Below are 27,107 nucleotides of genomic sequence, written 5' to 3'. Positions count from 1 at the left end.
CTTTCATTATCACAGTAAAATTATTCCAGGTTATTATTAATATATTTCCATATAAAGAGCCACTTACCCTAAATGAAGAGAAATACCATTAGGTATTATTGGTAACATATAAGAAACCAGCTACATCATGTTACAACTCAACACTCTTTGACAGCTTCCGTATCATAACTATGCTGATCCACTTTCAAACCAATCTGTGCGAATCTCATTGACTTATAATGGGGTCTGTGAGGTTTCCCGAGATTCCTTTATTGTTGATGGAAGGAATATTACTGCTCCATTCTTCTTGCCATAAAAATACAGAAAAGAGCATAATACAAATGTGAACAGGGCATTATGGAAGCAAAATATCAATTACTGAATGTGGGTCATAATGGGCTATTTACGCCATTTATGTTTATGATGTTTCTTCCATAGACAAATGTTTTGCATTCAGTGGGTCATAAAAATAAAGGTATTCTATAATATATATGAGATGAGGCCTTTTGCCTTTGCTGTCTTATGAAAAGTGGGGAAAATGATAAATGGCGGAGGATTTAGAAATGGTTTACTTTTCTTAGCTGTAATAACGAAAAAGCTAATTTAGTGTCTAAATTTGAAAAGTATATAATGCCACCTAAGCATGCCCATTGGTAACTGGTAATTATAAATAGTTGATACTTACATGTTATGTTATATAGCACCATGATGTACACCACAACTTTTTTGACTCTTAGGCCTTATTCACATGACAGGGATAATCAACCGGGTGACGGACGTTTTTTTAACGGACGTCACGCGGCTTCATTAAATTGAATTCATGTCTATGGGGCTATTCACACGGACGTTTTTTTTCGGACCTTGTGAACAGCATGGTAAAAAAAAAGGACATGTCCTATTTTTGCCCATTTTCCCAGATCCCTTAACAGACTCAAGTCTATGAGGGATCCGTGAAAACAGGTCCTGCACCGGTGCAAAACAGCCGTTAAAAAACGTCTGTTTTACACCGCGGATTTGACATCCGGTCATGTGAATAAAGCCTAGGTGTGACCTCACTGCACCATTTTGTCCTTTATTCTTCTTTTATATGTAAGAACATAAACCAGGGCTCGTGTCCTCTCGTGGTTAATATCTGTAAACAAGCCAGAAATCTTCAGCTAAAGTAAACACAGCTCTTTCAAAGCGTAATACAGCAACGCTATAAAATATTACCTATTTTAAATAATAATAATAATCTGCAGTTGTGGGCAAAGGGGTTACTGAAAACAATGTAAGGCGACATGGCCTGACTATTGATGTGAAAATGAATTAAGATAAACACACTGCAGTTCTCTAGCATGGGAGGGGTTAATGCAGCAGTGCCCTACAGAACGGTTCTGGGAGAAGGTTTTTGGGCCACGGCACATTCCTAGCAGAAAAATAGTGAAGTAAATGCTCTAGCGTAGTAGAGGACACAACATAGGTGACTATCAGAAATCAGCTATTGGAGCAATAGTCTGCAAGTCCCTACTAAACAATGTTCAGTATCTTTCCCTCCTCCATCGCTTCCTCCCTCCCCCTTCTCTTTCTCTTAGGCTGAGCTGGGGCACACGCTCTGGCCACTGTGCTTGACAAGGGGGAATCTAGAGACACAGCAAGTGATAGCTGTGCATCCCCCATGATAGAAAAAGGAGAGTGAGAGCGCCCCCTCCCACAGGCCAGCCAAGGAAATTGTGAAGAAGAGAAGGGTAGAGAAGAAGGAATGTCGCAGAGGGCTGAAGCATCCTGCACTGAATCAGCTGTGTTACAGCATCAGGACCAGAGATGAGGCCTGAGCTGTGTGTCTACCAGCGGAGAGAGAAAGGAAAATCGACCCCTCCAACACTGCATGGTGAGGGACATATTAAATAGGACATAGGAAGGTAGGACTATTGGAAAGATGGAATGCATTGAAATGTATGGAATAAATGTGGAGAGAGAAATGATGCAGATGGAGAGAACAGGGATAATATGAGAACACATATACAGTATAGATGTTGCAGGCAAATATGCATAGAAGATAGAAACAGAAGACGGAGGAAAAATATGGGACCCTGACAAGGTCTAGATAAGAGGTATATAGGGAATGAAGGCATCTATGAGAGGAGACCATATATTGCTTAGGCAAGGTAACACTAGGATATAGAGAAATGGTGGAGGAGAAGGGCACGGAGTAAAGAGAGACTGGAGGTAAAGCAGGAGACATTACTAACATTATATCTATCTACATAGGTTGGAGGAGCTGCTCTTCACTTACCAGAGCCCCTGTAAACAATCCCTTCTTTTTTATATGGGATTTGGATTTGGAAACATAAAGGAAATATTTCTGCTTCTGGTGGCCTTGTGAGAATTATTGGGAGGGAGAACTCCCTGCTCTGGATTGTGGCTAACACTTGGGTTGCCTGGATGTCCTTCTACATTCATCAAAGCTGAACAACAACAAAAAAAGCAAAGTCTCCGTCTTTCGCAGTTGACAAGCATTGTCAGATCACCCAAGGTAAGATGAAGCTACAATCTGCCCCTCGCACATCTGGGAAAATGTGACAGAGAGAAGGAGATGGAGGATTGGGGGTGGGGTGTAGGGAGAAGCAAAGTGTACGGTATGGGTGAAGGCAGAAAAAGAATAATAGAACAAACAGGTCAATAAAGGCAGAAGAGACTATAAAGATCCAGATAAATAATACTAATTCTCTGACATCTATTTGCTGGGTCCCCTGTTATTATAATGAGGCCATGCATGCTCAAATTAACCTCTCTACAGTAGATCCTCCTATTTCTAGAAATAATCTCTCCATGGAAATACAGTACATTCCCTGTATAAAGTCACATTGTGATTGGACATTCACCAGGCTAAATATTTTGGGGGGACATATTCTGTATCTGCTAGGAAGACCAGTCAGGAGGCGTGATAGACTATATTATTTCATCTGTGAATAATTGTCATTTAGTGTTACTATAGGGAAACAATCATTTATTCCTGGACAGTCTTTACCAGATCCCATATAAGTAATGGATCCATAAATGTTTCTTTCACTTTAGAAACATACATTAGAAACACCTTCTTCTCATGACATCTAGACGTCCTGTTCCTTATTTATTAAAGCTTTTTTCCTCTCTAGTTTTACACCCACCTAAGTCAGCCACACATGCCCAGTGCCAACCACTATTGATGGGCTATCCCAAAAATAAATCTAGGCATGTGCAGAGGCATTTCCGTGTGTTTCCGTGTTTTGTGTGTGTTGTGTGCCTGAGCATGTTCCAAGTAACCAAACTTAGTACTGGCAGGTAAATTGTCAAATGTAAATGCTTTGCGCTCATGTGCAGCTGGGACATGCAGTAGCAAAGGGAAGTTCGTGGTCACATGGGTGCAAATGCAAGTGCTGCAAGGGAGTACCGGAAAGTGGGGAGAGGTTTTTTTTTTCTTATCAGGAATGGTGCTACAAGTTTAGTTACACCGTGGGAACACCTTTTAATATAATTTTACTTTTGAAAAAGTCATCGGCAAACCTTTATCTCCAATTAAAAATTGGAATGAATGTTTCTGTGAATTTAATAAACAAAAGTCGAGTGGCTTTCTGGTTAACCACATCTCTGCTATTGGGTTACTCTGACAAACCTACAGGCCCCCTGGAGCAGGAATGACAAGTTTCTGGTTAGAATAATTCAATCGGTAAGGGACTTCTTAAATAAGATGATGGGGATTGTTTTCTGAATGACAGGAGCACATAATGCCATGCATGTGAAGTAGTCAGTCTGAAATATTACTTTATTATTGGATATATACCTCTCTAATAGAGGGTGTCAGATCTCAGCGCTGAAAAAGAAGCTGCTGGCGGGAAATATATCGATTTATGTTATATAAATCTTGTTATTTCACTGTGCACTATTATGTTGCTTATTTCTAGATCTGTGACAGATAAAACATACCCACGTGTTCTAAATCTGCCCAAGTAATTATAATTTGCGTTTTTTCTTCTACCCATTGTAAGCGCAGGAATGGCAATAATGGCACAATTACAATGACAGTGATTAATAAATTAACCTAAACATCTTTTCTAACCACTGGCGCTGAGTCCTAACCATGCCTTCCTAGGCCCTTGTTAAAGTATTTCTATTGTACCCGCTTAACAAAAATAATAAAAACGTAAATTCAAGATTCAAAAATACTTTGAATGAGTAGAATTAGGAGTTCCTAGAAGGAACGCAGAGCCAACCATGCCCTCCTCGCTCCCAAAGGTACTGCCACTCACTAAAATTTGTGCATCCTATAACTTTATGGAATTTTGAATTAGAACATTCAGGAGTATTAGATTATAAGGCCCGTGGTTCTACCATCCGGGTTCCAAATGATTACTGCAGTCGTGTTCCTTGTATGTATTATTATCATAATGGTGGTGATCCCATCAATACCCTTTCCTGATACCAGACAGTGGTCTGGAAACTACTTTGCAGTGCTTCCCTGACCCGTTGGAGGATTGACATAAAACTTCCCTATGTGTTAAAGAAGGACACTATAAGTGCCTCCTTTGGTATCGAGGTCTCTGTCCAATCCATTTTAAAAAGAAAAGTAAACTTATCCAAAAATAGCTTGAATGGTTGTGCCTGCTTTTGTAACCATATGTGTAAAATGGATTTTATTCCTATCACGTGCAATAATTTTCCTGCTCCTTGAGTATAGTTATACGGGTCAGTTCACACAGAGTTTTTTGACACGTTTTTTGACGCGGAAACCACATCAGAAAACGCGCCAAAAAAGTCTGAAAATGCCTCCCATTGATTTCAATGGGAGGTGGAGGCATTTTTTTCCCGCGAGCGGAAAAACCGCCTCGCAGAAAAAAGAAGCAACATGCCCTATCTTCGGGCGTTTACGTCTCTGACCTCCCATTGACATCAATGAGAGGCGGAGAAAGCTTATTTCGCTGCGTTTTTGCCCGTGGCGCTCAATGGGCGCGAATGAAAAACGCCTCGAAAAACGCGGCAAACGGCGTGCAGGCAGATCAAAATCTGCCTCAAAATTGTAAACGGAATTTGGAGGCAGAATTTTCTGCCTGCAAAAAACTCTGTGTGAACAGGGCCTAACACTCTTTGTCTAAGTATCCAAAAATAGCCCAAAGGGAATCATTGGAAATAAAATTAGTCAGGTTTGTTATGGTGAATTTTTTTTATCTTATCCCAAAACTGTTGTATTACAGGGCATGTCCACAAGCAGTGGTATATATTTGCGTTAAGCGCACCACACTTAAAGCAATTAGGATTATCATATATTACCATCAAATAACCTCTTGAGGGTGTAAGATATGCTCTATGACATATCTTCAATCTCATTTCTGAATATCTGGCAGAAGGTAGGTATCTATGAGCTTGTTCTATTGCTAACAGTATTGTCTGGTAAGTGAGAGTTGAGTCATCCAATATCCATTTGGAAATATAAACTTCTGTATTGGGGTAATCTATTAGCGTGTTTATGGATTGATAGTTTTGTGATATTGCCCCCCATAACATTAGTGATTTTAGCAAATTTTGCGTGTATAGCGGGATAACAATCTCTGTTATTTAGTTTATATAGTAAAGTTATATAACTCTTCGCCTGAAAATACATGAATTGTGGGAATGGGACAACTGGATATTTCTAGAGGAGTTCAGAAACATTCTTTTTTCTGTCATGTTAAGTAATGAATATATGGTCTTAATACCCACCTTGTACCATCTTCCGAATATTAAATGTGACCCGCCATCTTCAAAATTAGGGTTCTTGACTAAGGTCAAATAAGGGGAGAACGAAGGTGAAACCCCTAGGATGTTTCTGATTTTGTTCCACCCTCTCAATGAAGAGTATAAGAGGGGGTTACTCTTCACTTCTTCCGGCAATTGAGGATGTTGCAAATGAAGCATGGCAGGTAGCACACAATAGGGGAGGAGATTTTGTTCTAACACTGAATCCACAAAGTGTGATGTATTATTTATCTAATCCCTTATTATCCGAAGTAAAGACGCCAGATTGTATAATTTGATATTAGGAAAAGGTATTCCTCCATTGAGTTTAGGTTGTTATAACAGTTTATATGCTATGCTTAGCCTTTTGCCTCCCCATATAAATGTTGGATACAGGAAGTTGATACATTTTTCATCTTTAAGTGTAAGATAAATTGGGAGTGCATTAAATAAATATAATAGCCTGGGTAATTCAGGCATCTTAAGTAAATGTGCTCGTCCCTAATATAAAAAAAACTTTTTTTTTAATAAACTTGGGTGGGAGGTGGTCTGATATTAGAAAAAAAAACCTGAATTTTTTCCCCCACCCAAAAGAAAGCACCACTTGTTAGGAAACGTCTGTCACTTTTAGGTTGTCATGACTACTAGTCAAGCTTCTGTGTGTTTTCCGGGGGCGGCTTTTCCACTCATTCCCGACCTGTTTAATCAGATCTCAGGGGCCAAGTGGTTCTCTAAACAAGATTTACGCGGTGCCTACAATTTGGTTCGTATCCGTAAGGGGGTGAGTTGAAGACAGCATTTAATACTCCAGATGGTCATTATGAGTATTTGGTCATGCCTTATGGTTTAAGTAATGCTCCTGCAGTTTTTCAGAATCTGGTAAATGATATTTTCAGAAATTTTGTTGGTCACTTTGTTGTTGTGTATCTGGACTATATTCTTGTGTTTTCTTCCAATCGGTCCTCTCATGTTCCACATTTAAGATCCGTCCTTCAAGTACTGAGGGAAAATTGTCTTTACGGGAAATTTGAAAAGTGTCTTTTTGCAGTTCAGGAAGTTAATTTCTTGGGGTATGTTCTGTCTCCTCATGATTTTCGTATGGACTCCACTAAGATTCCAACGATTTTTGATTGCATTCAACCCACTTCACTAAAAGCTCTGCATAGATTTCTGGGTTTTGCTAATTATTACCGAAAATGTATTCATAATTTTTCCACCATTGCCAAAACTTTGACGAATCTTACGAAAAAAGGATCTGACTTTGTAAATTGGAAACCTGGTGCGGTCTCCGCCTTTGAAATCTTGAAACGTTGTTTTATGGAAGCACCTGTACTTGTCCAACCTGATCTTTCTAGCCCCTTTATTGTTGAGGTTGATGCCTCAGAAATAGGCGTAGTGCTGTGTTGTCTCAAGGATCTTCTGTACTGGCTAATTTGCGTCCCTGTGCATTTTTTTCTCGCACATTTTTTGCCACTGAGGAAAATTATGATATAGAAAATGGCGAGCTCCTTGCTATTAAATGGGTGTTTGAAGAATGTCACCACTTTCTGGAGGGAGCTAGACATCAAATTACTGTACTTACTGACCATAAAAACCTGACTTTCTTAGAATCAGCTAAAAAACTAAATTCCAGACAGGCCAGATGGGCCTTGTTCTTTACCAGATTTTACTTTACAGTAACCTACATACCCGGGTTTAAAAATGTCAGGGCTGATGTATTCTCTTAAAGTTTCTCTTCCTCACAGGTCCCCGACATTCATCCTGAACCTATTTTATCTAAAGGGATAGTGGTTTCTGCAATATTGCCCGATCTTGCAACTGAGATTAAAGAATGTCAGCAACTCACTCCACAAACCATTCCTGCTGGGAGATTATTTGTACTTCCTCAGTTCAGATTTTATTTGCTTAATGAGTTACATGATTCTGTTTTGTGTGACCATCCAGAGATAACTGGTACGAAAAAATTAGTCTCATGGCTCTACTGGTGGCCATCTTTATCTCATGATGTTAGTTCATATGTCTCTGCTTGTGATGTCTGGGCTCGCCCTAAGATTTCTCGAGTTCGTCCTATGGGTGAACTACTTCCATTGTCTGTTCCACAGAAACCTTGGTCTCATCTGTTTATGGATTTTGTCACCGATTTACCACCCTCTGAAGGGAAAACTGTCTTTTGGGTTGTCGTTTAAGTAAAATGTGTCATTTTATTCCATTGCCTTAAATCCCTGATTCTAAAACTCTGTCTAAATTATTTATTGATCAGGTCGTTCGTCTGCATGGTATTCCGGAATATATTGTCTCTGATAGAGGTGTACAATTTGTGGCTAACTTTTAGAGCGCTTTCTGTAAGAAACTTGGTGTAGAGTTATCTTTCTCTTCTGCATTTCACCCTGAGACTAATGGTCAGACCGAGCGCTTTAATCAAACCTTGGAACAGCATCTTGCGGATAACCAGGCGGAATGGGTCTCATATCTTCCTTTAGCGGAATTTGCTATAAATAATCGCCACCATGTGTCTCTTGATACCTCGCCGTTTTTCTGTAATTATGGTTTTCATCCTCGTTTTGGTTCATTTTCCACCTGTTCTAGTAATAACCCTGAGGTGGAAGTTGAATAAAATAAACTGTGCACAGTTTGGGACCTGAAGAATTCCCAATTAATTCAAAAGCAAGATGCTGACAAAAAAACGTACAGTGGGTCCTGTGTTCAGTGTGAGACAAAAGGTGTGGCTTTCTACTAAGAACCTACGATTGAAAGTACCGTCTCGTAAGTTTGCTCCTAGGTTTGTTGGTCCATACGAAATTGTTGAAGTTATTAACCCTCTGTCTTTTCGCCTGGCTCTTCCTCCATCTTTTAAAAATCATGATGTTTTTCACAAATCTCTCCTTAAAAAATTTGTACCACCATCTAATCCACTCAACAAACCTCCTCCTCCAGTTCAGGTAGAAGGAGATATGGAATTTGAGGTTCAAAGGATTGTGGATTCTAGAAGGGGTACACTCCAGTACTTGGTGCACTGGAAGGGGTATGAGCCAGAAGAACGAACTTGGGTACCTGCTCATTCAGTCCATGATAATCGTTTAGTTAAAGTTTTTCATTTGAAGTTTCCTATGAAACCTAGCCCGAGGTTTAAGGGTCCGGTGGCCCCTCGTAGAAAGGGGGGTGTTAGGAAACGTCTGTTACTTTTAGGTTGTCATGACTACTAGTCAAGCTTCTGCATGGCCCTAGTTTGAGTTGCAGAGCCACTCCTATATCTCATTCTGCACATATCAGGGTCAAGGGTGGAGTATTTGAATCTGTTCAGTTTTCTCATTGTTGCTTGTGATTTTTTATGTTTGCATGTGTCTGGTCAAGCTCCTGGTTACACCCTATATCACCTTGACTGTTTGGACTCTTTAAACTGTACTTTGGCTTCGTCTTTGAATTTACCCTCTGCTCACTGATTTGGACATTCTTCTCTCGGCTGGTTTTGACCTCTGCTACTCCTGGTATTCTCCTGTTTTGCTATTTGGACTTTCAGTATCTCCTGGTTTTGTACTCTGCTTGCTGATTACCTCTCTTGATTATCTGGTTATCCGTTCTGGTATTGCCTGCAGTTGCACCTCCTATCCAACACCATATTCTGTAAAAGCAATCTGGGTTCTATGCAGCCAAATCCAACCTGACTAGCGGTGGGCTCTGACGAAGACCATAGAGTTGCCTTAGACTCTGCTGACCAGAGTGGTGACAAACTTGTGGTAGCTGATTTACCTGCACGCTTAATCCAGACAGTCTCCAGCGGTCTTTGGGGAATTGCTCGTTTAGCAATTCCATAAACTTGCACTCTCTGCTCAAGTAGTGATTCCTTGACACCACTCTGTATTGCAGCTCAGCTCCATTCACTTGAAGGATGGTGAGCTTCAAAACAAGACACAACCCATGGACAAGCGTGGCGCTGTTTCCGGAACAAAAAATTTCTTATTTTCTTATCTCCGACCACCCCTTAAATCTTGTTGTGAAAGCAGTCATGTGTGTAGAATATTTACTTCTACTGGTTGATTTTGGTTGAACATATTTAGGAGTGCATCTTTATTTATTTACTTTGATATATAAGGTTTAGTGTTATTAAAGTATATTATCACTCCCAATAAAAATGTTCTAAGCATTGTCAACTACATTGTAATAGAAACCCTTTTTTTTCGTTGTGCACAATTTTCAGTTTCTCCTAAATCACCCAGACCCGGGAAATAATCAATGATTTCATTCTCATTGCCATGACTACACTCTGTGACATTTATATGTCTCAACTGTAAATGTGTTTATTTTATTTTGATTTCTTTAAGAATAATATCCACACACTAACTAAACTTTACAAATTATATATAATACATTTGTATATTGATATATCTAGCATATACTGGAGAAGAAATTATACATACATACATACATATATACTGCACATGTCCATGGACATAGCTGTGGCAACAAGCATTAAATACTTCAGAGAACAGGACAATTATGTACTACTTACATTAAATAATTATTCCCTATTTCACTTTAAATCATTATATTGCTTTAACCCCTTCCTGACATCCGCCCCATATATATGGCACACGTCGGGTGGGGGACTATGGAGTGGGGTCACGGGCTGGGCCCCCTCCATAGAAGTGAGCATGTCGGCTGTCCCACTCGTTTAACCTGTTAAATGCTGCCGTCCCACTAGTTTAACCTGTTAAATGCTGCGGCCAATAGCAACCGAGGCATTTAAATGACTTGAAATAGGGGGGAAACCCCTGTAACCTTTCAACGCGATGCTATCAGGGGGCGCCGTTTGTTGGCCTGGCAGCCTGGGGGCCTGATGGAGGTCCCCAGGTACTTTGTACTCCTTCGGCAGGGCTTCATTGGAGACTGACAGTATCACGATATACTGCAATACATTAATATTGCAGTATATCGTGCAAACGATTGCTGGTTCAAGTCCCCTAGGGGGACAAGTAAATAAACTGAAAGACAGTAAAAGTTTATTAATAAAAAAAAATTAAAAAAAATTAAAAGTTAAAAAAAATACCCCTATTTTCCCTAAAAAACAAAGTAAAAATTTTTTTTTTAAAAATGAACATAACTGGTATTGACGCGTCTGTAAAAGTATGAGCTATTACAATATATCATTATTTAGTCCGCATGGTGAACGCCGTAAAAAATAAAAAATTTAAGCCGCCATAATCGTTGTTTTTGGCCACTTCATCTCCCACAAAAAAATGGAATAAATAGCACTCAATCAACGGAAAAATAAAAAAGTTATGGCTCTCAGAATATGGCGACAAAACTAAAATGTTATTTTTAACAGTCAGTTTTTTTTCATTGTAAAAGTAGTAAAACATAAAAACACTATATTAATTTGCAATCGCTGTAATCGTATTGACCCGTAGAATAAAGTTAACATCGCATTTTTACTGCACGGTAAGCGCGGTAAAAACAAAACTCCCCAAAAGATTGAGGATTCGCTGTTGTTTTTCTATTCTACCCCACAAATATTTGTTTTCCAGTTTCTCACTACATTATATGGTACAATAAATTAAATTCTACAACTCGCCCCGCAAAAAACAAGCCCTCATACAGCAAAGCTGGGTTCACACGACCTATTTTCAGACGTAAACGAGGCGTATTATGCCTCGTTTTACGTCTGAAAATAAGGCTCCAATACGTCGGCAAACATCTGCCCATTCATTTGAATGGGTTTGCCGACGTACTGTGCGGACGACCTGTAATTTACGCGTCGTCGTTTGACAGCTGTCAAACGACGACGCGTAAATTGACTGCCTCGGCAAAGAAGTGCAACGTAATTTGAGCCATTCTTCATTGAACCCAATGAAGAGCAGCTCAAGATATACGAGCGTCACAGACGCCTCGTATATTACGAGGAGGAGCATTTACGGCTGAAACGACGCAGCTGTTTTCTTCTGAAAACAGGCTGTCATTTCAGCCGTAAATGACAGCTAGCGTGTGAACATACCCCAATTGTGATGGAAAAATAAAAAAGTTATGGCTTTTGGAAGGTGGGGAGGAAAAAACGAAAGTGAAAATCCGAAAAATGCCTGCGGCGGGAAAGGGTTAAGGGGGTTTTCTGGTTTAGAAAGCCTACAGAAAAATACTCTTTTAGTGAAAAACAGAGGGGGTTCCTCCATTCAGGGCCCTCGCGTATTAGCCAACATGGAAAGCAGACACAAAGCGCATCTATATCTTTCTCTCAGGAGGACGCATGTTTGTACAATACATGAACTGCTTATTGATTTCAATGAAAATGTTGTAATGCTTCATTTCCTCATTTCTGTGGTGCTGCAGGGGAATTGAACGTTTACTGACAGTTTCCCCCACAGATTACAGCGGATCATGGCTGGTCCAAGCAGCAGAACAACCAATGCAGGAAGATATTGTTCGAAGCACACTCAACCTTTCTTATGCTACTTAGGATATTACACTTCACATCCTCCCATAGGTTTCAATAGAGCATACCTGTGTCCTTAAAGCAGTGCCGCAGGGGTACATCGTAATACTATGAGAAAGAAAAATGTATTTATTGAATTGACTATATAAAATAAGATGAGGAACCATTCCCCAGCATATTGCCTTAAAATGAATACAATTAAAATACCACCTGACCAGGTGTACCTATGTAGTGGCAAAAGACATTTGCTGCAGTTTACCTATATCCAAAAAATCACATAGGGCAAAAATACAAATGTATACAAATCAGAATATACTAAATATACTAATATAAGGGCATGGCCACACGTGGCGGATTTCCTCCGCAACTGTCCGTATCAATGCCGCACAGAATCTGCGTTGCAGATTCTGCTGCGGATCTGCACAAAATGTGCAGTAAATTGATGCGGACTAGCTGCTGCGGACTGCGGTAAAAGTACTTCCCTTCTCCCTATCAGTGCAGGATAGAGAGAAGGGACAGCACTTTCCCTTGTGAAAGTCAAAGAAATTCATACTTACCGGCTGTTGTCTTGGTGACGCGTCCCTCCTTCGGCATCCAGCCCGACCTCCCTGGATGACGCGGCAGTCCATGTGACCGCTGCAGCCTGTTATTGGCCTGTGATTGGCTGCAGCCGTCACTTAGACTGAAACGTCATCCTGGGAGGCCGGACTGGAGACAGAAGCAGGGAGTTCTCGGTAAGTATGAACTTCAATTTTTTTTACAGGTAGCTGTATATTGGGATCGGTAGTCACTGTCCCGGGTGCAGAAACAGTTACTGCTGATCGCTTAACTCTTTCAGCACCCTGGACAGTGACTATTTACTGACGTCTCCTAGCAACGCTCCCGTCATTACGGGAGCCCCATTGACTTCCTCAGTCTGGCTGTAGACCTAGAAATACATAGGTCCAGCCAGAATGAAGAAATGTCAAGTTAAAAAAGCAAAACGCATCCGCAGCACACATAACATGTGCATGATAGCTGCGGACTTCATTGCGGAATAAAGAATCTCCATTGAAGTCAATGGAGAAATTCCGCCATGAGTCCGCCACTGCTCCGCAACAGACAGAGCATGCTGCGGACACCAAATTCCGCTCCGCAGCCTATGCTCCGCAGCGGAATTTTACGCCTCGTCTAACGAACACTTCTAAATAGAAGTGGAAGGCAATGGAGAAACGGCTCCGCTGCGGATTAACGCTGCGGAGTGTCCGCAGCGGAATTTAAGTGAAATTCCGCCACGTGTGAACCCAGCCTAAAAGCCCAACAAGATGGAATAACCTATTATCCAAATGAAATGACACTGTCCCGAATGAGGATCGAATTGTAGAGGAACTCTATACAATACAGAGAATCAATCCACTGTATATAGCGATTAGATCTTTTTGCATTTCTATTTCATGGTGCATATTTTTCAAAAATAGACCTATAGTACGAATGGATCCAGATTACATCCTTTATTATAACGGACCCATGGTCCACCGGTACAAAGCAAAAGCCATTCTGCAGGCAGACGATCATGCACGTAATATAAAGAAAACCAATAATACTCATCTGTCGTTCTTTTCAATTCATGTCCGGACAAAATTAAAGTACGGCTCCCATATTTAGCAGCAGACCAGTGGATAGGTAAGAAGCAATATTTGCCCATCCATATCGTCAAGGTAAATGCAAAGCGTTTTGAAGAGTAGTCACTATTTTGAAAACTGCGAAGCACCAAGGTTTAGAGACTGCACCATTAGTACAGAGCCTGGTTTCTAAAGACCAGCGTGGCATACAGCGTGGTTCTTAGCGTGGTGTAGCGTTCAAACACGCTGAGGGAGTGCGGTGTGATCACAACCGTGTAATAGGCTGACACGTTTCATCCCCATCGGGACTTCCTCAGAGCCACTGGATCACGTTCCCAGCATCCAGTTGTATTATAGAGATACATTTAAAGGTATATTACCTATTTAAAAATCATTATGTTATCATTTTGGTTATTAATCCATGGAGTAACCAAATCCTCCATTTATATTGTTAATACATCATGTACATTTATTTCATAAACCAAGATATTTAACAAAAAAAGGGGGGGGGGGTTAACAGGGAAAGGGACGAGGGGGGGGGAAGGGGAAAGTTTTTTCTGACATATTCAAATAAGATGTCCATGAATAGTCTCAAGCCTAGATAGAGTCCCCTTTCATAAGAGAACATTAGAAATATTCCTTATAGAGATACATTTCTAGAAATCCTTTGGATGGGAAGAGGACTAAGATAAATCTGTCAGGGATGGCAGAGAGTTTGTCAGGGACCTAAAAAAAAAGCCACAGAACGAGTCCCCACCATCTGTGAAAGCAAAAAATCAAATATGGCTGACAGAGAGTCTACACTGTGATAAAGTGAAAGAACTATACTGTACTAGTTTTCTATTATAATGAACGTAAATGATCTATGGGTATACTTTGCAAAATAAAAAGATAAGGATTCATTAAACCGATGCCAACAGTTTTTGACAGAACCATCAAACAAATGCCTTAAAATGCAATGTTTGCATCCCTGTTTTTAGTATAGGGTTTGTTTTATTTGCTCTTTACAAAAAAATACATCTCATGTGGTAGAAAAACAGAATGTTTTTGAGGTGGAGACAGCAGGTGCTAAGGGCTTGGTGTGGCCTGAAGGACAGGCTGGAATCAAAGGTTATGCCAACAGCAAAAATGCTCACTTTGGCATCACTTGTATTTTAAAGCAGTGGACCTAAAAGTACATTGGCCCGGCCTGCACATTTTAAAACCTCTTATCAGCACAGTAGGTGGATGATCCTTCTTGTGTATTATTATGTTCTCCTTTTTTTTTAAGGGCTAGATCACATCTGTAAGTCTGTACTGTGAACTAAATAGTAGTTACGGAAACAGCGTAGCTCACATGCTACGCTGCTTCCGTAACTGCCATTCACTGCTGTGGGAGTTATGGAAACAGCGTAGCTCAGCGAGTTACGCTGTTTCCGTAACGCCCAACCATGTCCCGTCCATGTAATCAGGAAGTGGCCGGGAGCCATCATGAACACCAAAAGCTAGAACGGGGATTAGGGGCCCCCGTTCCAGAGATAGGTGCGGGTCCCAGAGGTGGGACCCGCATCTATGTGACATTTATGACATGTCCTGTGGATATGTCATAAATGTCCTTCATGGGAAAACCCAGCGACAGTCAAATTCACTGGTATGTGCGTCCTCAGGATGCACATACAAATGAATACAATAGGCTGCAGGTCACGTTAGGCCTGCAGCCTAAAAGGCACTGGGAGTCGCACAGGCCGGTGTGATGACGTCACATCAGTACGCCGGTCTGCGCATGCGTCCCAGAAAGGCAGTGTAGCGCGCCGTCTGTCGCTGGAACAGGGCAAGGTAAGTACAACCGTATTTTTTTTTAAGGAACTGTGTAGCAGTATATACAGGGGAGGGGGGGCTGTGTAGCACTATATACAAGGGGAGGAGGAGGCTGTGTAGCGCTATATACAGGGGATGGGGGGCTGTGTAGCACTATATACAAGGGGAGGAGGGGGTATGTGTAGTGCTATATACAGGGAGAGGGGGGCTGTGTAGCACTATATACAGGGGGAGGGGGGCTGTGTAGCACTATATACAAGGGGAGGAGGAGGGCTGTGTAGCGCTATATACAAGGGGAGAGGGGGGCTGTGTAGCGCTATATACAAGGGGAGGAGGGGGCTGTGTAGCGCTATATGCAAGGGAAGAGGGGGCTGCGTAGCGCTATATACAAGGGGAGGAGGGGGCTGTGTAACTCTATATACAAGTGGAGGGGGGCTGTGTAGCACTATATAGGGGAGGAGTGGGGCTGCGTAGCGCTATATACAAGGGGAGAGGGGGTCTGTGTAGCGCTATATACAAGGGGAGAGGGGGGCTGTGTAGGGCTACATACAAGGGGAGGAGGGAGGCTGTGTAGCGCTACATACAAAGGGAGAGGGGGGTTGTGTAGCGCTATACACAAGGGGAGGGGGGCTGTGTAGCGCTATATACAAGGGGAGGAAGGGGGCTGTGTAGCGCTATATACAAGGGAGGGGGGCTGTGTAGCGCTATATACAAGGGGAGGAGGAGGGCTGTGTAGCGCTATATACAAGGGGAGGAGGGGGGCTGTGTAACGTTATATACAAGGGGAGAGGGTGATGTGTAGCGCTATATACAAGGGGAGGAGGGGGGCTGTGTAACGTTATATACAAGGGGAGAGGGTGATGTGTAGCGCTATATACAGGGGGGAATTTCTGTGCAGCGCTATATACAAGGGGAGGAGGGAGGCAGTGTAGCACTATATACAGGGGGAATTGCTGTGTAGCAGTATATACAAGGGGAGGGGGGCTGTGTAGCACTATATACACAAGGTGAAGAGGGGGGCTTTGTAGCACTATATACAAGGGGAGGGGGCTGTGTAGCACTATATACACAAGGGGAAGAGGGGGCGCTACGCTATATACAAGGGGATAGGGGGGCTGTGTATCACTATATACAGGGGGAATTGCTGTGTAGCACTATATACAGGGGGGCTGTGTGGCAGTATCTACAGGGGGATGTGTGGCACTATCTACAGGTGGGTCTGTGTGGCACTATCTACAGGGGGGTCTGTGTGGCACTATCTACAGGGGGGTCTGTGTAGCACTATATACACGGGGCTGTGTGGCAGTATCTACAGGGGGCTGTGTGGCAGTATCTACAGGGGGATGTGTGACACTATCTACAGGTGGGTCTGTGTGGCACTATCTACAGGGGGGTCTGTGTGGCACTATCTACAGGGGGGTCTGTGTAGCACTATATACACGGGGCTGTGTGGCAGTATCTACAGGGGGCTGTGTGGCACTATCTACAGGGGGGTCTGTGTGGCACTATCTACAGGGGGTCTGTGTGGCACTATGTACAGGGGGGTCTATGTAACACCATCTACAGGGGGTCTGTGTGGCACCATCTACAGGGGGGTCTGTGTGGCACTATCTACAGGGGGCCTGCGTGTAGCACTATCTGCAGGGGGCTGCGTGTGGCGCTATCTGCAAGGGCTGTGTGTAATGCTATCTACAGGGGCATGACGCTATCTACAGGGGGATGTGTGTGACACTATCTACAGGGGGCTGTGTGTGTCGCTATCTACAGGGGTGGTGAAGCTCTCTACAGGTGGATGTGTGTGGCGCTATCTAGAGGGGCTGTGTGGCACTATCTACAGGGGCTGTGTGGCACTATCTACAGGGTGTGTGTGTGCATCGCTATCTACAGGCGGTCTATAGGGACAGTGGTGTAATGAGGGATTCTTTCATTGATGCCTATAATTTATGTTTATAACTGTCTATTTTACTGCTGTACTTGTAATATTAAAGTATTTAAAAAAGTAATTTAAAATATGTTTTCTTATTCTCTTATTTAGTCACTGTATTAGCGTTTACTGGGGGTATTACTTTTGGTCATCATATCGCCCACCATTGATGGAGACTCGCCCTGCTCCCTGACTGCCCTGCTCAGGAGCTGCCAAGACTTAGAGGGAACATTGCCTGCAGCCCTGCTTGGAGGAGCTTATTGGCTTTAACCTTTTCATTCTTCAGTAGGGTTCATCTAGTGGCAGGTGTGGGCCTCCAGCATTTTTATATGCCTCTTGTGTTCTGGGGATATGGAGCTTCATATGAGGCACCAAATTATTAATAAAACAAATCATATTGTAAAAGCATATACATAATGTTAGGTTACTGTGGAAATAATTTGCCTGTCTTAAACTGTTAAAGGGAAGCCTTTCACCATATTTGAGGCTTCAAAACTGCTGACAGGATGATATAGGCGAGGGGGGGGGGGGCAATTTGAAACTGTCATTCTAATTCTTCCATACATGGTAATGTGTTCATACAAAATTAATAGATCTTAGATTATTATTTCCATACAGTTATGCTAATGTAACCCCAACCTTTTACTTCCTATTTACAGGTAGCGGCACTTCATCTCAGATCTTCATGACTTGCACTACCCTGCCTCGTAAACGTCTGGTGCATCTTCAAAAGCCACTATCAAAAAATCCAACTTTTGTCTATTTTTTATTCTCTTTTATTACAGCTGACCTAATTTACCATTCTTATACTCTACCACAGAAATAGTTTTATCTGACATTTATTAGCGCTCCTGAAAAGGAGACTGGGTAGCATTGTGTGTGGCTGTGTATAGGGAGGGGGTGCAGGGCAAGAGGGGGGTTAGACGTTAAGATGCAGAGCTCCCCCCAGAGGAGAGAAGCTGTAGAGGAGGCTGGAGGCCTCTCTCTGAATCATGTGCTCTCGGGGGGTGGGGAAGACCACGGAGCAAGGGGGACGCAGCTGCAGAGCTGGGGAGAGGGAGAAAATTCGAGGGAGAGTCCGGGCAGTAATTGGTCAGCTAGAAGGAATTTTACGGGATCTCAAGGAAGTGGCCAAAGAGCTGAGAGAGGTGAGTGGACAGTAAATGATTCTCCTTCTTCAATTTCTCTTACTTCAAGAACCCATTACGCTATGTTTATATTTGTACATGTATTAACACAATGTCATAGTAAATGGAACACTACACATCACTTTACAATTAAAAATTTATGGAATGTCAGTACATATGAATATAATTTCAATTAGAAGTGAAACACTAGTTATGAGATTGAAAACGGAGGTGTAACTTGAAACTGCTGGGCCCGAATAAGAAATCTCTTAAAGGGCATCCCACTTACTCTGGTCTGCTTATATGTAAGATGGGCATTTGTACCCCCTCAGGCACCACTACTCTGGTCTTCTTATATGGCAAATTGGCCTTTGGATCCCTTAGGCACCTCTACACCCCCTATAGCTACAACCCTATAGCTAGACCTCCAAAATACAAAGTAATAAAAAAAAACCTGATCATTTTACCACTAGGCAGTAGCTTCAAATTTAATTTAAAAAATGAGCAATAAAAATATTTAGCATCTACATATACATGAAACCAACCACCTTCCTGGGCTTGTGTTTTCCTCTGTCGACCGAGGTATATGTGAGCCATTTTAATAACTTGCCACTGCATAATTTAGGCATTTATGTAAGTATTCTTTATGTAGATTCCAGAGAAGGTGGTGTGACAAAGAAGTGCATAGGACATTTGTGTACAAATATACACTGATCAGCCATAAAATCAAAACCACTGACAGGTGAAGTGAATAACATTGATTCTCTCGTTACAAAGACCCCTGTCAATTTGTCTGATATATTAGGTAGCAAGTGAACTGTCAGTTCTCGAAGTTGATGTGTTGGAAGCAGGAAAAATTGACAAGAGTAAGGAACTGAGCAACTTTAACAAGGGCCAAATTGTGATGGCTAGACAAATGGGTCAGAGCATCGCCAAAACAGCAGGTATTGTGGGGTGTTCTCGTTATGCAGTGGTTAGTACCTGCTAAAAGTGGTCCAAGGATGGATAACCGGTGAACTGGCGACAGGGTCATGGGCACCCCAGACTCAATGATTTGGGTGAGTACCAAAGGCTAGCCTGTCTGGTCCAATCCCACAGAAAAGCTACTATAGCACATAATAGTGAAAAAGTTACTGTAAACTATGATAGAAATGTGTCAGAAAACACGGTGGATCGCAGCTTGCTGTGTTCAGGACTGCATAGCCGCAGACCGGTCAGAATGCCAATGCTGACCCTGTCCACCGACTAAATGCCTAAAATAAGCACGTGATTATCAGAACTGGACCATTGTGCAATGGAGAAAGATGGCCTGGTCTGATAAATCATGTTTTCTTTTACATCATGTGAAGGGCCAGTTGTGTGTGCATCTATTACCTGATGAACAAATGGCTACAGAATGCACTATGGGAAGGAGGCAAGGGGGCTGAGGCAGTGTGTTACTCTGGGCAATGTTCTAATGGGAAACCTTGGGTCCTGGCATTCATGCGTATGTACTTAGACACGTACCACCTAAATAAACATTGTTGTAGACCATGTACATCTCTTCATGGCAACGGTATTTCCTATTGTCATTGTCCTCTTTCAGCAGGATAATGCGTCCTGCCACACTGTATAGATTGTTCAGGAATGGTTTGAGAAACATAACAAAGAGTTCAAGGTGTTGACTTGGCCCACAAACTTCCCAGAACTCAATCCGATCGAGCATCTGTAGGATGTGCTGGGAAAACAAGTCAGATCTATGGAGGACCCACCATGCAACTTACAGGCCTTAAAGAATCTGCTGCTAACATCTTGGTGCCAGATACCACAGGACACCTTCAGAGATCTTGTGGAGTCTATGTCCCAAAGGGTCAGAGCTGTTTTAGCGGCATGAAGGGGCCCTACCCAATACTAGGCAGGTGGTTTTAATAATATGGCTGAACAGGGTGTATAGATATATATATATATATACACATACACACACACGCACAATACATCAGATAGCATACACATAAAACTACACACAGCATTGCAGTACAAAATCCCTCTTTGCAAGTGCTCCCTGAGGGTTATTTTATGCTTTCTCTCTAAATGATATAGCCGCTTGCAGTGTCGGACTGGGGTTCCTTCTGGCCACTAGAGGAGATGATCCCGAGGGCCCCCCTTATCTATATAGAACATATGCACGTCCATTTTTAATTGCATTGTAATCCTTATTGCTATCATTACACTCTAAGGACACAGCTATAAGGTCTAATAGGTTATTTATGAATCATCCCATAAGAGATAGATCCTAGTGACAAGTGATTGGCTCCAAAGTCAGCTACAACTACGGTAGCCTTCTGCTGGATCATTGTGACCCATTACTGTGTCCGAGCCAGGGCCCGTGTGTGGGGCAGGGGGGTCCTGGTGGGTCAGTCCTACCCTGCTTGTTTATTTCTGGAAATTATTACCACTTGTTTACTCTGAATACCCTCTAGAAGCATACAAATACAAAACAGAGCAAACACACACACACATAGGTAACAATGCATGTAAATCAAATTAAAAGGAAATCTGTCATGTCAAACATGTAATCTTCTTTATGATTTATTTCTGTTACTTATATAGCGCCGGCTTTACAGAAGTTGTCATCACTCACTGTCCTTAAATAGGGCTCACAATCTGAATTCCATATTTATGTGTTTTTTTGGGTGTGGAAGGACACCAGAGTACCCAGGGGAAACACACACCAACACATGAAGAACATTCAAACTGCATGCAGATGTTGCCCTAGGTCAGATTTGAACCCACCAAGCCATCGGGCTTTCCAATGTGTGAGCAGCCTGTTATAGAGCAGAAGGAAATGAGCAAACATATAGTTGTGTGCAAAAAAGATTCAGACCTGTAGCGTTCTCATTTAAAACCCTGATCACTGTGGGCTTAAAGGGAATGTGTCGCTAGACCAAATTTTTTTTTTTAGTTAAACAGTTAGTGTATAAGTGATTAAACATTGTTCTAATTTTTTTAACTTTTTCATGAGTCAGGAAATATTATAAATTAGATTCTAATTTATAACATTTCCCAGTGCTGGTCACTAGATGGAGCAATTCCCAAAATTGCAGCATTGGCATGTGGTAAAGCAACCACATTGCTTTATGCTGCAAAATTTGAGAATACACACTCGCTCTAGTGAGCTCTTAGAATCCCCCCCTCCTTTATCCTGGCTAGTGCCAGGAGAAAGGAGGGGATTGAACGGTCAAACCTCCTACACTGTGTGTCGCCATTTTTTGAGCTAACACACAGTGTAGTAGGTTTAAATACAGTAGTAATCACACACTAAAACACGTACATACACAGACATAACTTACCTGCTCCTGCCGCTCCCTCTGGTCCATCCGCTCCGTCTGCTCCCTCCGCTCCAAGTGCACAAGTCCGGAAGCCGCGACCGGAAGTAGTAATCTTACTGTCCGGCCGCGGCTTCCGGTCCACAAGAAAATGACGTCGCTCGGCCGAAGACCTTCAATTTGGACTGTGTGGGAGGGGAGCGCATGCGCCGTTCCCACACAGACGGCGTACAGCATAGTGGATGGAATGGGCCCCGTTCGCATTCACTATGGGGCTGTATGTGCCGTATTCCATGTCTGTATGTGTCGTTAATCGACACATACAGAGATGGAAAAAAAAATGCCATAGACAAGAAAAAGTTAAAAAATACAAAAAAGTAAAACACAAACACACAAATAAATAAAAAAATGTTTAATAAAACACTAAAAGCAAATTCATATAAAAAAATTTTTTTTCGCGACACTCGTCCTTTAAGAATTTAACTTTTTAGCCCTACGTGAGCAGAGATTTAAAGGGGTTTTCCCATGAGAGACAATTATGACATATCCACAGGATATGTCATAAATGTTAGATCGATGCGGGTCCCACCTCTGGAACCCGCACCTATCTCTAGAACGTGGCCTCCTAAACCCTGCTCTGCCGCTCTGTGTTGCGGATGAACCAGGTGAATTCCGACCATGAAAAAGGTTATATGGTCGGGGGTTACGAAAACAGCGTAGCTCGCTGAGCTACGCGGTTTCCGTAAGACCCCATAGAACTGAAAAGCAGTTACGGAAACAGCGTAGCTCACATGCTATGCTGCTTCCGTAACTGCCATTTACTACGTTGGAAGTTACGGAAACAGCATAAGGGTATGTTCACACGCTAGCTGTCATTTACGGCTGAAATGACAGCCTGTTTTCAGAAGAAAACAGCTGCCTCGTTTCAGCCGTAAATGCTCTTCCTCGTAATATACGAGGCGTCTGTGACGCTCGTATATCTTGAGCTGCTCTTCATTCAATGAAGAACGGCTCAAATTACGTGGCAAAGAAGTGCCCTGCACTTCTTTGCCGAGGCAGTCAATTTACGCGTCGTCGTTTGACAGCTGTCAAACGACGACGCGTAAATTAGAGGTCGTCTGCACAATATGTCGGCAAACCCATTCAAATGAATGGGCAGATGTTTGCCGACGTATTGCAGCCCTATTTTCAGGCGTAAAACGAGGCATAATACGCCTCGTTTACGCCTGAAAATAGGTTGTGTGAACCCAGCCTAACTCAGCGAGCTACACTGTTTCCGTAACTCCCGACCATATAACCAGGAAGTGGCCGGAGGCAGCGAGAGCAGGCAAAGGTAGAACGGGGTTTAGGGGACCACATTCTAGAGATAGGTGCGGGTCCCAGAGGTGGGACCCGCATCTATCTAAGGGTATGTTCATATGCAGTGACCAAAAACGTCTGAAAATACCGAGCTGTTTTCAGGCGAAAACAGCTCCTGATTTTCAGACGTTTTTGTAGCAACTCGCGTTTTTCGCGGCGTACTTTACGGCCGTTATTGGAGCTGTTTTTCAATAGAGTCAATGAAAAATGCCTCTAAAAACGTCCCAAGAAGTGACATGCACTTCTTTTTCACGGGCGTCTTTTTACGCGCCATATTTTGACAGCGACACGTAAAATTAAGGCTCATGGGAACAGAACACCGTAAAACCCATTAAAAGCAATGGGCAGATGTTTGTAGGCATATTAGGGGCGTTTTTTCAGGCGTAATTTGAGGCGTAAAACGCCCGAATTACGTCTGAAAACACTGCGTGTGAACATACCTTAACATTTCTGACATATCCTGTGGATATGTCATAAATGTGTCTAATGGGAAAACCCATTTAAATGAAGACCTTACAGATTATCCTGAATCTTTTTGCACAAACTATATATCAATCTGTTCAGCTCCTTCTTCTTTAGAACATTCTGCCTGCCGATAGGACAGCATGTTTAATGTAACAGTTTTCCTTTAAAGTTTATCTCCACTTGTGATCTTCTGTCTGACCTAGCACTGGGCGTTGAGAGACGCTCCTGCATGCTGGGCGGTAACAAAGTACGACGCTTGGAGAGAATCGTACACACATGCCATTCTAACTAATAGGACCCGTGCTCAATACTTTATGGGTGTTGTACGGTTGCCACAGTAAGGGTATGTGCACACGATAACTGCATTTACGTCTGAAATTACGGAGCTGTTTTCAGGAGAAAACAGCTCCGTAATTTCAGACGTAATTGCATGTACTGGCGTTTTGCGAGGCGTCAATTACGGCCATAATTTGGAGCTGTTCTTCATTGGAATCAATGAAAAACGGCTCAAATTACGCCTCAAGAAGTGTCCTGCACTTCTTTTGACGAGCCGTCTTTTTTACGCGTCGTTGTTTGACAGCGACGCGTAAATGACAGGTCGTTGGCACAGTACGTAGGCAAACCCATTCAAATGAATGGGCAGATGTTTGCCAACGTATTTGAGCCGTATTTTCAGATGTAAATCGAGGCGTAATACGCCTCGTTTACGCCTGAAAATAGGTTGTGTGAACCCAGCCTAACTGTACCGCCCAGCGTGCAGGATCATCACTTAACGCCCGATGTCAGGTTGGGCGGAAGATCCCAAGAGGAGATACATTTTAAGTACTTACCGTTGAACTACATAAAATAATATGATATCATGTGCGCCCTTATTCTTTCTCCCTGCTGCAAGATATTGGCTTGAAACTAAAAATGTTTACTAATTACATGAACACCAAGGATCGAAAAAACACTTGACCAATATATGGATGGTTTCTTTGAAAATTATGGTTTCCATATTTTATTATCAGGAACAGATACAAGCCTAAATCTACAGTTTATGATTTGCTAAATACTGTATAAACAAGCTGATTACCTATAAATAATAAATGTATTCACACATGTTGAGGAATTTGTATTAAATAAAACACACACACATAATTCCTAAAGGTTACATTTAAATAGGTTTTCAACAGAAGGATCATTCAACTGCATGAAGGAACCTCAGTACTCCAGCGAGCGCCACATCTCTTTCATTGTTTACTCAGGCACAGTGCCTTACATCTATTTGTGGCTGTGCCTGGTACTGCAGTTGAGTCCCATTTACTAGATAGGGACTGAGCTGATGTGAGCCTTTAAACATACTAGGAACCCTATTGGGAATGCTGCAGATATTTTTCGCTGCAGATTTCAGAGTAAATCTGCCCCAAATCTGTAGGTATTTCATGCGGACGCAGAATTTGGTGCATGTATCCCCCTATGCATTGCAAAATTGAAATCCGTGACAGAATGACATGCTGCGAATTAGAAAATCTGTAACATGCCTTCGATTATATGTTTTCCGCTACATTTGCATAGGGTTTTTAAAACCCCATACACATGTATGGCATTCCGCAGCAAACTTGCAGCGTATGAACATGTGAATTCAGCCTTAGGCCCCATGCACACCACCGTACTTTTCATCTGCAATTACTGATGAAATTACGTAACCATTCATTTCTATTGGCCACGGACACCTTTTCGTATATTTACGGATGTGTGTCCGGGCTGCAGAAATAATCCGCAAAATATAGAATGTGTCCTATTTTTGTCCGCAATTGTGGCAGAGACTCGCCAATAGAAGTCTATGGGCATTTCTGCAACTACGGACAGCTGCGGATGTCTATCCGTAGCCGTCGGATCCGTATTTGCAGACAGTAAAAACGATTACGGCCGTGTGCATGAGGCCTTAGTCAGTGAAAGATAGTAAATGGCTGTAAGAAAGAATAGATATCTTGTTGAAATGAAAGGGACATGACAGAGAAAACAAGAAATACCAGAACCCTATTATTTAGAACATCAGTACAATGTACAAACAATTCAAGTGTGTGGGTTTTCTTCTTTGTAAGAATATTTACTTCATGAGAACAACCCTATAACACAGTGTATGTATGTTTTAGGTGGTGGAGCAGATAGACAGACTTACTTCAGACTTTGAGTTTGAGCTGGACGCCGATGACTGGACCCCAGGAACTGTTAGTAGCACATCAAGCAGTGAAAAAGGAGGTCCTCTCTGTGACCTGGGACCCCTGGATTTCCTGAGTTCAGACAGCTGGGAATTCTGTTCTTTTCTAGAAGCCTCCACACCCTCTGACTCTGGAGATGGTTCAGACCGTCCTACTGACTTTAGGCTACTTAATGGTGGAGCTACACCCAATGGACCAGATTCCTCTAGTGAAGAAACTCCTGTCCCACCACAGAAGCCCCTACCAACAAGGACCCCTGGCTCCAGAGACCGAGTACGATTCAGTGACAAAGTACTGTACCATGCACTATGTTGTGATGACAGTGAAGATCCCCCATATGGCCAAGACACTCCTCGGGAACCTCCTAGGCCTGCTGTACCTTGTAATGTTATACGTAGCAGTAAAGGAGGATTAACTGGTGTCAGGAGGGGCACAAGGAACTGCAGCACCCAGACTGTGTGCGACAAGAGCACCCAGACTGTGCTACCATATGTGCCAAAAAAGGGAAAGAAGGAGCAGGGTTGAAGATAAAAAAGGGATGTAAAGTAGTGAATAGTAAGAGAAATATAGCTCTAGAGACATTCAGGACAATAAACATAGGCGAACTGAATAACAGAAATTGTTAAAATATATATATTTCTTGAGCAAGTGAATGAGTGTAATGTTTGAATGGATAAAATAACAGATCAGAAGGGTTTTTATTCATAGTAAGAGAGCAGAGTGAACAACTGATTAAATAGGTGTCATGTTGACATCTCTGCACACTATTATAATATGGGCAATATATGGTGCACTTTTTAATCTTTCTTATGAACTGGGGGGAAGGGGGCACTAGAGCGAGCCCTTCATAACCCACCCTGTAACCTCACATTTCCTGCTATGACCTCACATGTCTTTCTGTCCCTGCGCCAGCAAAATCTTCACCTCACATGTATACAATTAAAGAGGATAAATAGCAAGTGTAATGTGTCTTTGTCTCTTTTGGGATAGAAAATCATTAGCCCTATTCATGTTTTAATAATATATAAAGGGCTACTGCAATAACACAAGCTCATTGTATAGAGGGAAAATGCTCTCATCAAGACAAGTATCCAATATCTGGGGTAATTACTCTCCAAAGGTTATTATATTTTCTGCCGCACCCTAGCAATTTCATAGCAGCAATGCATTGCCAGTCTATTAACCTTCAAACACT

The 27,107-nt window shown here is 42.3% G+C and overlaps 1 protein-coding gene across 2 annotated transcripts; it reads left to right on the top strand.

The window, feature by feature from the left end:
* The first annotated feature begins 1,548 nt into the window (after positions 1–1,548).
* On the top strand, positions 1,549–26,896 carry INSYN1 (inhibitory synaptic factor 1). 2 transcript variants are annotated; one of them, XM_075857751.1, is made up of 4 exons: positions 1,549–1,849; positions 2,230–2,494; positions 18,112–18,600; positions 25,847–26,896. In XM_075857751.1, exons 3-4 carry the CDS (start codon positions 18,445–18,447, stop codon positions 26,435–26,437), a joined length of 747 nt encoding a protein of 248 aa, XP_075713866.1. In that variant the 5' UTR covers positions 1,549–1,849; positions 2,230–2,494; positions 18,112–18,444; the 3' UTR covers positions 26,438–26,896. The 2 variants fall into 2 exon arrangements, with proteins under 2 accessions (XP_075713866.1, XP_075713867.1); XM_075857752.1 differs by having other exon boundaries at positions 1,549–1,880.
* Positions 26,897–27,107: the final 211 nt, after the last annotated feature.

Source organism: Rhinoderma darwinii, chromosome 3 (genome assembly GCF_050947455.1).
Source record: "Rhinoderma darwinii isolate aRhiDar2 chromosome 3, aRhiDar2.hap1, whole genome shotgun sequence".
In the NCBI taxonomy this organism is placed as follows: domain Eukaryota; kingdom Metazoa; phylum Chordata; class Amphibia; order Anura; family Rhinodermatidae; genus Rhinoderma; species Rhinoderma darwinii.
The sequence above is the reverse complement of the archived record's forward strand: the minus strand, read 5'-3'. Positions and strand labels throughout refer to the sequence as shown.